Here is a 12,045-nt window from a genome sequence, read left to right on the forward strand (position 1 = left end):
GGTGAGGGGTTTGAGTAGACATCGGGGACGAATTTTATCTTTTCCAAACTCAAACCTATAAAGTTCAGGTTTCTCCAAACCCGTCTGAATTCTCAAGTAGTATGAAAAGTAGATCCCCAAATCCATACCCAATAGGGTTTGGGTATCCCCGTGGGATTTGGGTATATATCTCCATTCTGCCGTTTCCGTTTCCATATGAAGTTGGTTGAGTTTTGATAATTTTTTTTATTAAGAAAGGGGTAAAAGTTTAAAACTATTTTGTTTCAACGGTATAATTTTTTTAAGCAAAAAATATAAATAGAAAAACAACTTTATTTAACTTAAAAATAAACACAAACATATATATATATATGAATATAATTTGATACTTTGTTTAAGGATTTATAATTTAAGAGAGGTAAAATATAATTAGATATAAGTGGGACAGGTTTTGGGACGGGTTCAGGGTGGGTATCAATGTCCCATTACCCGTCCCACCACCCGCGTCTTTTAAAATCGGGAAAAACCCAAACTTAGCCAATTCAGTTTTTCCCCATCAAAATCGGGGCGGGTACATGCGGATATGGGTTATATTGTCATGTCTAAGTTTTAGTAGTATGTTAGAGAACCTAAGTTCGATCCTTAAACTCCGTTGTAGACAAAAAAATAAAAAAACTTGATGATTTCAAGTTGTCCGCACGCATAGTTGTGGTTGCAATATTGTGATGCAGTAAGTAACATCTACATCAACATTGCATCACAATTGTTGTGTGATTTTAAACACATGCATGGTGAAAATTGTTTCTTAGTGGTGGTGGCCGAAGACCTGTAACCGTAAGCATGACTTTGATTATGATTTTAACTTGTGGTGGTCTAGTCCTTTAGCTTGTTTAGGGGTTAGAAGTTGACTTGGTTAGCCTTATCGAGACTTTTTTGTTCTTTTTATTTTCTTGCAAACTCTTTTTGTTAATGCTTAACCCCTTTTTAATATATACAGCATATTCTTTTGGTTTGTTTAAAAAAAAAACTTTTGAACTTTAAATCTCAATTTGCATCAGACTTGATGACACATAATATAATATATGTAAATTTATAATTATTTCACACTGCAAAAACTGTAATGTGAGTCATAATAATCGCGATGACCACAATCGCAACGATTACAACTGCTACTGCACCCGCGATCACATCTGCAATTTAAAATCATGCTTAACCAATATGCATTAAAGCCAAATTCTTGGCTACTTTCTGCTATTTCTTTTCTGCATAAAGACAGAAGGGAAGCTTATAAAAGCACCCTATTTGCCTTCACAATTCCATTAGCTCTGTTTCCATTCAAACACTTGCAAAACTTTTTCTCATCTTTTTGCCAAAATTTCACATGCAACAAAGTTTCTTCTTTTTTTTTACCTTTAAGAGAATTAAAATATAATCAAAAAATTAAGCTATCTAGCTACATGTCTAACTCACACATAATTTTCTGTTTTCTTTCTTGCATTCTTGCTCTCACTTTCATCTTCATTTTTTTCATCAAAAGAAAAAAAACAAAGTTTAATCTTCCACCTGGAAAAATGGGGTGGCCCTTTATTGGAGAAACCATTGGTTATTTGAAGCCTTATTCTGCCACCACAATGGGAGAATTTATGGAAAATCACATAGCAAGGTAAATATTAATTAGCACCCCCATTTTATATTTCATGAAAAAACAAAAAAAAAGTACTAAAATTTATATTTTTAAAATTTGTCCTATGTGTTAAGGTATGGTACAATTTACAAGTCAAAATTGTTTGGAGGACCAGCTATTGTATCAGCAGATGCAGAATTTAACAAATTCATATTACAAAATGATGGAAAATTATTTGAGTGTAGCTATCCTAAAAGCATTGGTGGAATACTTGGAAAATGGTCAATGTTGGTTTTAGTAGGTGACATGCATAGGGACATGAGGAATATTTCACTAAACTTTATGAGCTATGCTAGGCTTAAAACACATTTTTTGAAAGATATAGAGAATCACACTCTTTTGGTTCTAAGTTCTTGGAAACAAAATTGTACATTTTCAGCTCAAGGTGAAGCAAAAAAGGTAACATTTATTTTTTCTTTGTCAAATTTTTATATTTTTTATTTATTCTAATATTTTTTTTTCCCTTTTAAATGCATGAAGTTCACCTTCAATTTGATGGCCAAACAAATTATGAGTTTGGATCCAGGGAATCTTGAGACAGAACAGTTGAAAAAAGAGTATGTCTCTTTCATGAAAGGTGTTGTTTCAGCTCCTTTAAATTTGCCAGGAACTGCATACAGGAAAGCATTAAAGGTAATAACAAATAAATATTATTTAATGTTTATTTAAATTAGCAGTGAAATTGACAAAATTATACTATAATAGCAGTGTAATTATATTAGCAACTAATTACTGACTCTGACTATTTAAAAAAAAAAATAGTATCGTGATTTTATTAAATCTATAAAGTATAGTTTTTGCTAAAATCGCGTAGACATACTATATTTCTACTAAATACACCGTAATCTAAACATGCACGAAATAATTTAGAAAACCTCATTTATTAATGATTTTTTGGCTTCATTGTAGTTTTGGTCTCCTATTTTAAAATCAGTATTTTTGGTCTCCTTATTTTAACAAATTTTGAAATTAACTGCATCCTTTGTTTAATTATTAAATATTAAGCTTATTATATTGTTTTACAGTCTAGGAATACCATATTGAAGTTCATAGAGAGGAAAATGGAAGAAAGAAGGAAGAGAAACCAAGAAGGAAAAAAAGGGTTGGAAGAAAATGATCTTCTAAATTGGGTTCTAAAGCATTCAAATCTTTCCAATGAGCAAATTCTTGACTTGATTCTGAGCTTGCTTTTTGCTGGACATGAAACTTCATGTGTAGCTATATCTCTAGCTATTTATTTTTTGCCTGGTTGTCCTCAAGCCATACATCAATTAAGGGTAAGCATTGATACGTGGAAATTTTCTATGTAACATGTACCTATAATATAAAAATTGCAAAACTTAACTTATATACTAATTATTATTTTTTATTTTTTGAAAAATGATAGGAAGAACATAGAGAAATAGCCAGATCCAAGAAGAAAGCAGGGGAGGTTGGATTAACTTGGGATGATTATAAAAGAATGGAATTTACTCATTGTGTAAGTCACATAATTATTGTTTTATAACTTTTGATAAATGCTAACTCGTGACTCTAGGACACTCTTTGATCATGTTAAATAGTAAATTTTTGTGAAATTTTTATTAAAACGTGTGAAGTCAACATATTAGGAATGTGAAGAGTGTTCCGGGACACTCGTTAGCAAGATCCTTATACTTTAATATTACAAAAAATAATACTTTCGTACCCTGAAGTTTTGTTGAATATCAGTACTGGACTGATCATCTCCAACAATTTCTCTCATGTTCGTCATGTTGTCATAATCTTGACCATTTCATCCAATACTTTCTCTCTTTTCTTTTCATCTTTGTAGCTCAATCAACCATTAAATTAAGAAAATGAGAGAAACTTGCACATAAAAAGCTGGAGAGGATTCAAAAGTAATAAAATTAAATGTTATGTTATTTTTATATTAATTTATTTTAAAATAAATTTAAATTAAAATAAATTTAATTAGTATAAGGAAACTCTATGTACCTTAAAAACATACTACTATACTATTAAGCAATTTGTTTTGTCTTTTATTTGAAAAGGTTGTGAATGAAACACTACGGTTGGGAAATGTTGTGAGGTTCCTTCACAGGAAGGCTATCAAAGATGTTCAGTACAAAGGTAAGTAGAAGAGGACAATGTAACTATTTGTTTATGTTTATAATTTTTATTTTTTTTTAAACAAATGCTAGTATTTAGTTTTTTTTTTTAATATTAGCATTTTTCTTATTTTTCCAAATTCGAGTTCCGGTCATTTAACTTTTTTAGCCAGTAGTTCAAACTAGTTGAGTTAATCAATAAATTATTTTACATAACTAATTTTTTGGGTTTTTTTTATTTAAAGTGTTACCAAGTTGTGATGGTTGTTATTTAACACCAACACTATTATATGATGTTTATGGTTGAAAGGTATTGGAAAATTATTTTAGTATGGAAAGAAAAAGAAAGAGGAAAGGTTGGTCAAGGTGTTGTTATATTATAGTAAAATGTGGAAAGTGTTTTGAGGGTGTGAATGATCTCTCGTAAAGTGTCTCGCAGTTTAATTTCAACCATTCATTATTTTTTGTTGTAGTTAGTTATATAATAAAAAAAAATGTATTGAATGGTGAAGATACACACTAAATCGTCTGGAGTGAAATTTTCACCGGAGAAGATCTCTGCGCGCGTATTTTGAGCATTGAAAATGTGTGTTTATGTTTGAAAGGTTATGACATTCCATGTGGATGGAAAGTACTTCCAGTGATTTCAGCTGTGCATTTGGATCCTTCAAATTTTGACCAACCTCAACACTTCAATCCATGGAGATGGCAGGTAATTAAGTTCTACTTATAAGTTATAACCGTTCTTAATTGCACTTAATTAAAGCCAAGGTTTAAAGAATTGGTTTTTTCTTTTAAGCAAAAGTAATCACACAAATAATATAAATAAAGACATACATTCCAATTATGTTGACTTGACATTCCTTTATTTAATTATCTTAAAAAAGCAAGTTATCACAAAAATTTATAAAGCTTATCAAAAAAAAAATATTATAAAGGTGAAAGTGAGAAAAAAGAAAGAGAGGAGGGGGGGTATATAAAACTTGGAGAAACTACACCAAAACTCAAGTGGAGCTAAACAAATTATAACCGCATCATTAAAAATCTTACTCCCTCCGTCCTAAAATATAAGCAAATATGAGTCAAAAATTTTTGATATATCTGATTAAAAATTTGGAACAAATACATTTACTTTTGTTGACTAATTTTTGTATATATTTTGAGACAGAGGGAGTTCACGTAAAATCCAAAGGGAAAAACAAAGTGAAGTAAAAAAGAGTGCAGTGGTCCAAAAATTAGCAAAAATCTATGGAAAAAACTTCGGTTCGTATAAATCGAAGTTTTTTTTTGACTTGAAAACAAATTTTGATTTCTAAAAATCGAAATTTACTCTGAATTTGCACTAGTAAAAATTTGGTTTCTGCGAACCAAATTTTTCTGCAAGACAAAATTGGAATATTGGGGGCATAAAAAATCCACGGGAGTTGGGGAGAGAAAACATCTTGGTGTTTGAGTAGGTGTGGGCCGTTTAATTAATGAACATAAGGTACTGTAGTTGCCTTGGGGCCTGGGGAGTTGAAGTTTTGCAAAATTTTGCAAATACAGTCATAAGTTAATACTTCATCCGAACATAAATATAAGCAAAAAAAATACTTCAAATTTTTGTCACTATTATAAGCAAAAGTTAACTACTTTTCAACTTTCATTAATAAAAAATCATCAAAGAAATTAACTTTTCTATTAAGTATAATATTTCTTATTTCATATTTTACGTATCTTAAATAGATTAAACGGTCGGGGGAGGGAACTGAAACCATGTAATGGTTGAATTGATTTCTAAACTAAATTAAATGGTTTTTTTGACCGGATACCGGTGATAAAAATAAAATAGGCTTAAATGCGGTTTTGCCCCCCCTATTTTGATTAAATCGGAATTTTACCCCCCCTGTTTTATAATTTTTTGGATTTTACCCCCCCTAATATTCTGCTTTCGAGTCACAACTTTAAAGTTTCGCACACAACTCAATTTTGATCAATAATTCACCAAAAGGATACCGAAATGACCGTAATCGATTTATCTTTCCACATAATCAAACCCCACTGAATTTGGAGTTACAAAGAGTGATTAATTACCGTTTTAGTGAAGGTATGTCCCCCAAAATTCTGCAAAAAATCTGCTTTCGAGTCACAACTTCAAAGCTTCGCATACAACTCAATTTGGATCTATAATTCACCAAACGGCTACCGAAATGACCATAATCGAGTTATATTTCCAAAGAATCAAACCCCACTAAATTTGGAGTTACAGAGAGAGATTAATTACCGTTTTAGTGAAGGTCTGTCCAATTACTAATTCTGCAGAAATCTACTTGTGATCTTCAAATTCAACATCGTCTACCGAACACATCATAACTCCAAATTCGACGAAATTGAAATGCCAACAAGGGTAATTTCGTTAGATTTCCATACATGTAAATAGTATTAAAAAATGAGCTACAGGGTGAGAGTAATGACGAAAATACCAGTAGTAGTTTCATACGATAATTAATTTGAACAGACCTTCACTAAAACGGTAATTAATCTCTCTCTGTAACTCCAAATTTAGTGGAGTTTGATTCTGTGGAAAACTAACTCGATTGCGGTCGTTTTGGTACCAGTTTGGTGAATTATTGATACAAATTGAGTTTTGTGCGAAGCTTTGAACTTGAGGCTCAGAATCAGATTTTGTGCAAAATTTTGGTGGGAGGGCAAAATCCAACAAATTATAAAATAGGGGGGATAAAATTCCGCATTTTAAAATAGGGAGAGTAAAATTCCGCATTTTTCAAAATAGGAGGGGTAAAACTGCATTTAAGCCAATAAAATAAAAAAACAAAACAAACCTGTGGGTCTTAGTAAGTTCGGCGCTTGAGAATCAGACCCCTACCTGAGGTAGACAAGCCGTACAGCTTTGACAAAATCTTAAAGCTGAAAACAAATCTTAATATTCTCCATCATTATATTGTTGATTTAGCCACATTTGCTAAAAACATTACTCCATCAGTTCCAAAATGATTTAGTCATTTTGGCTATATGCATATTCGTATATATTGTTATGATTTTATTTTTCTACCGATGAATAAAAATAAATATTAGTATATAAGATGTTAAATTCATTTCGATGAGTATTTTTAAAATATTATAATTTTATTTATTATTATTATATAATTAAAAATATTTATCGTCAAAGTTATATATTAGCATGCATGACGCAATCAACTGACTCACTCATTGTGGGACATAGGGAGTATATACATGCATGTGTGTATGTTTTTTAGTGTTTTTTTGTTAGTATTTTTATATACTAAATTGACTAACAAAAAATATATTTAGAAATCAAATTGATTATTTAAAAATATATTTGAGGATGAAAATAACTAATAAAAAAAATACTTGTGGACCTAATTAAAATTTCAATACATGACACCAAAGACTAATGCTACGGTGGATCACCTTCACAAGTGATCCACCGTGGATAAGTGATCTACTGAATATGAATTTTACGAAATTGTCTGTTGGATTGAAAGTTTATATCGTATAGATCATCCATAAATTTTTTAAATTTTTTTGATAATAATTTGATATATTATTGAGACCCATCAAGATTTACGTTATTTAATAAACCGTTAATCTTGATGTGTCTCGATAACATATCAAATGATTTTTAATTTTTTTAAATTTTTCTATGGATAATCTATATGATATAAACTTTTAATCCAACGGTGAATTTTATAAAATTTGTATTCGTTATAATGTTATTTATGACTGGTCCACTATGGACCACTTGATGAAGTGGTCCATATTAAAATTTACCGCAAAATACACTTTCAAAAATGGTGGTTTGCCATTTTATTAAACCTTGCCATATAAATTTTTGTCCTATATTAACCAATTTAGAAGATGATACCGGGAGAATGCAAACTAAAATTTAAAGTGATACATTGTAAAATCTTAAAAGATTCACCACAATGTGTTAGTGTTGTAGATATCGGTACAACACTACACACATTGGATTTGGATGCAGTCACTACTCATAACTACACACGCAGTCGGTGAATTTTAAATTGTTTATCGAAATCGGGTGGTTTATATTTAAAGATAAGAATTTTTATATTTTAACTGTATTTAAATTTAATCCGTTTGATTTTAATCGAACAACTGTGATACACTAACTACGCTACACTTTTTCAAAATATAAAAAATACTTTTTCAATATAAAAATTACTTCTTTCATCTCATTAATTATTATAAGGTTATGTTAAACAGAGTCTCCGAGACACAAGTTAAGCATACTAAAAATGGAAATGAATGATAAAATTAAGGGTGTTGTTAACATGTGCATATAGGGCACATGTTAAGGTATCTTAATATAGAAATTTAACTTTTAATGATACAAAAATTTAATGCTTAAAAAGTTAAAATTTAATGCTTCTTCATTTAATACTTTCTATTTTTGCTTCCTTAACATGTGCTTTTGGTGCACATGTTAACATTCTCCTAAAATTAATAATGAAAAGATAACTTTTTACATCTTTTAAGGCAATACACAAATTCCAAGATAAAATTTCTATATTAACAACCTTAACCAGTATTCCGGGACACTGTTTAACATTTTCCTTATTATAAGTGTCTCTCTACAAATTTATATTGTTTCATATTATTTATTTATTTCTTTATAATATTTGTACCTTCTTTAAGTATCTTGATCAAAGATTTTGGATAGATAATACTAAATAGAGTGATTCAACTTTGTTGGGGTTAATCACTTAACCACTATGAACAAAGAATGAAGGAATGAAGAATAAAATTTGAGAGTGTGAATTATTGAATAAACAGAAATTGATTAAAGGAAAGAATCTATATTAATTTTATTAACACACAAAACACTTATATATAGGTGAAACTAGAATACAAAGGAAAGGTAACTTGTGAAACAAGTTTTATCTAACAATCCTATAACCTCTCTAACTAATTATTATAAATGACAATTGTACTTCCTCCGTTTCTTAATATAAGTCCCCTTTACAATTTTTCACGCTTATTAAGAAAAGTTGGTAGTGTAATAAATGTGTACTTTTTGAGTATTACAATTACTATATTGTTCTTTGTGAAAAGATGTATTTGTAGTTAACTTTATGTATTTCAATGCAAAGTAGGGTTATGTTTGGAAAAGTAATAATAAATGTGTCTAGGGAATTGAAAATGAACTTATATTTAAGGACAAATTTTTTCTTTGAAAGAGTGCTTATAATTAGGGACGGAGGGAGTACATAACAAACTAACTAACACAAGTGTAACTGCACTCAACAACAGCTAAGTACTCACTTCGTTCCAAAATATAAGCAAAAGTGGATAAAAAAGCTTAATATATTTGGTTAAAGATTTAGACCAAATACATCTACTTTTATTGACCAACTTTTTCTTATATTTTGAGACAGATGGAATAACTCCTAATTGTTAAAACATAAAAATTGGACAAATGCTACGCATCTGGTAGAGCGCCTAAATGGATAGATGTTACAACATTTGACAGAGCATGCAATTATAAAACCAATAATACCGTGTGCAACTTTCCTCAAGTAATTTCTTATAGCAAATCATATATCCAAAATCTCATGATGACAAACTTGATGTTTTCTTTTTTGAGGGAACTTGAAATTGATATCTCATGATGACAAACTTGATGTTTTCTTTTTTGAGGGAATTTGACATTTACATTTTAGAATATATCTAATCCATACGCATGATTAAAAAATTAAATGATATTATATTTGACTTCAAAATTAAATTATTCCTCATATTACAATACTACTAATTTGAATCAACTTATAGAGTAATATCTAAAAGTATAGAATAAAATAAAAGAGTTTGAGTTTCTTAGACGTAACTTGGTTGATATATAAAATAAATCACACACTATACTTATTCATTTTTTAGGATAAAACTTTAACTTATTAAACTACTTATAAAAAAACATAAAAGAGCTTGATAATTTGTGATGAAATGTCGTAATCTGCATAGAAGGGTCCATGTTGATGCGATGATGGTGGCAATGACCCAATTTGTGTGCACGTGTGGGTAGGACCCTGTCATTCCAGTACAATTAAATGTCTCTGTAAATGTGGGCCTCCAACTTGCACGTGCATTTGTGCTTGTCCTTTTCCTTTTCTCAGGTTTATTTATTCATGGATTTAATTATCCAAATAAAGTAAAAGCTTTTGGAATTATATTAAAACTTAACCAGATCGTACCACCAAATAAACAAAAAAAACAAAATGATGGAAAAATGGACGTAAATATTAGGCAAAATTTATATTTATCTATAAACAAATATTACTGAGTCTTTGTAATTGTCCACAAATCTTAACTTAATTGGTAGAAGAAGTGTTTGATTCCTTTGTATATGTTTGAATTTTTTTTAAGTGGTTTAGTGGTTATAATTTTACTCATAAGGTAAGTGGGATGACCTAAGTTTAAACTTCGGTCATCTGCATATATTATGTGATGTCCTGCCAACTGACCTAAGTTCACGGACTATATGTTTGAAGTTTTAATAACGATCATTTCATCAATTTATTAAAAAAAAAATATCAGAAGTCTTTTGTCCACAAAAAAAAAAAAAAACTCATGAGTCTGCATTATGAAATAAAATATGAAATGGTTAAACTCGCTTGTATTGGTTTAGTAGTGGTGTTGGATTGAGTCTTTGAAGTATATTATCAGCCACATAAATAGTTCAATGTGCTTCTCTCGAAGTTTCAGAGTCGATTATTGTTAGTAGCCCATGAAGTATTATTATATATTGTCTTGTAAGCTTTTGACAAGTGATGCTTTGCTCATCGTAATAGAAACTCTTGCCTCCTTTGTTTGGTTATATCTCTATTATTATCAATTCTCTCTAGTGCCAATTTTGGTGGCCTAATCCATACAGAGGAAAAACAAAAACTCTGACTTTAAAACTTTAAACGAGGCTCCACAAGTGGGCGGTGAGATTGATCTCTTTAGATTAATCGATCTTAGGATCGGATACTAAGTTTTTTTCAAAAAAGAAAAACAAGAAATGGTTAATGTGAACAAATAGTTTCAAAATATGTAAGAGTTTGATTGTTTAGATAAATATACTTATTTGTTAGATTTTATTTATCTTTTGGACAAATTTCAAACTAATAGAAATTTCATGTTTTGTACCCAAAAAAAAAAAATTCATTTTGTTAGAAATTATATACACTATAAAAAGTTTGAAAAATATTTTTCGAACATTTTATGTATAGGCAAAAATAGAGTTTCAGGGTGATAAAAGAAACGGAGAAGAGAATTTTTCATTTTATAATTTTAAAGTCCAATGGAATTAAGCCCAAAAGTTATCCACCTTAGGTGAAATTATTTTCCATTGATAAATTAATTGATATACTCATGTTGTGGGTGCAGGGCAATAGTAAAAGTGGAAATTGTGCAAACACAAGCAATAATTTCATGCCATTTGGAGGAGGACCAAGGCTATGTGCAGGATTAGAGTTAGCTAAACTTGAAATGGCTGTTTTCATTCACCATATTATCCTCAACTACAATTGGAACTTGGTCGATGTTGATCAACCTGTTGTATACCCTTTTGTTGATTTTCCTAAAGGTTTACCTATTAGAGTCCAAAGCCAATGCCACTCTTTAATATGATCAACAAAATCCATCTTAACCCCTGTCTTAGTAATACCATAAATAATGAAAGTCCTTAAAATATTTGGGCTACACAATCAATCAAAGTAGAGTTATTTATGTGAACAATTTTATGCTACTTTGATTTGGATGCCTAAGGCATAGAAATAAGATTAGTTGAATAAGCCTTATTTTTTACTCCACTCCCTAGAAAACAGAAGACAGTACTGTACCTAGTTATTTACTTTGAACTTCAAAATAAGACCTTATTGACATTAATTACCATTAGACAAAACAACTATCACATAAGACAATCTTTTATTTAAAGTCAATCTACTAATTACACGACCACACTTATAGATTATTAATATGAACAATCTCACATGTGACCACTTGAACTTGAAGATTTAACATTAAACCATAATTGTGCACCATACATTAAAGACTTAATTGCATATTTGATCTATTACATTCATTTTAGGTTTTAAATTGATCCCTTATGTTTTAAACGTTTCAAGATGATCCCTCATGTTTTAATTGTATATTGCACATCTTTTTACACGATACTATTTCCTTCCTTAATATCACTTTATTGCTTGTTTCATTGTGTATATTTTCACATCTTTTTACACAACACTATCTCCTTCCTTAAACCCAAGCCAC

At 29.8% G+C, this 12,045-nt stretch overlaps 1 protein-coding gene across 1 annotated transcript; it reads left to right on the forward strand.

Moving 5' to 3' along the window:
• The first annotated feature begins 1,436 nt into the window (after positions 1-1,436).
• LOC123920823 (cytochrome P450 90B1-like) lies at positions 1,437-11,601 on the forward strand. Its single transcript, XM_045973144.1, has 8 exons — positions 1,437-1,642; positions 1,738-2,062; positions 2,144-2,296; positions 2,689-2,940; positions 3,051-3,143; positions 3,697-3,775; positions 4,359-4,465; positions 11,161-11,601. The coding sequence occupies exons 1-8, from the start codon at positions 1,437-1,439 to the stop codon at positions 11,401-11,403; spliced, it is 1,458 nt and encodes a 485-aa protein (XP_045829100.1). The 3' UTR covers positions 11,404-11,601.
• The last annotated feature ends 444 nt before the right edge of the window (positions 11,602-12,045 follow it).

The sequence above is a fragment of the Trifolium pratense genome, linkage group LG4, assembly GCF_020283565.1.
Source record: "Trifolium pratense cultivar HEN17-A07 linkage group LG4, ARS_RC_1.1, whole genome shotgun sequence".
In the NCBI taxonomy this organism is placed as follows: Eukaryota; Viridiplantae; Streptophyta; class Magnoliopsida; order Fabales; family Fabaceae; genus Trifolium; species Trifolium pratense.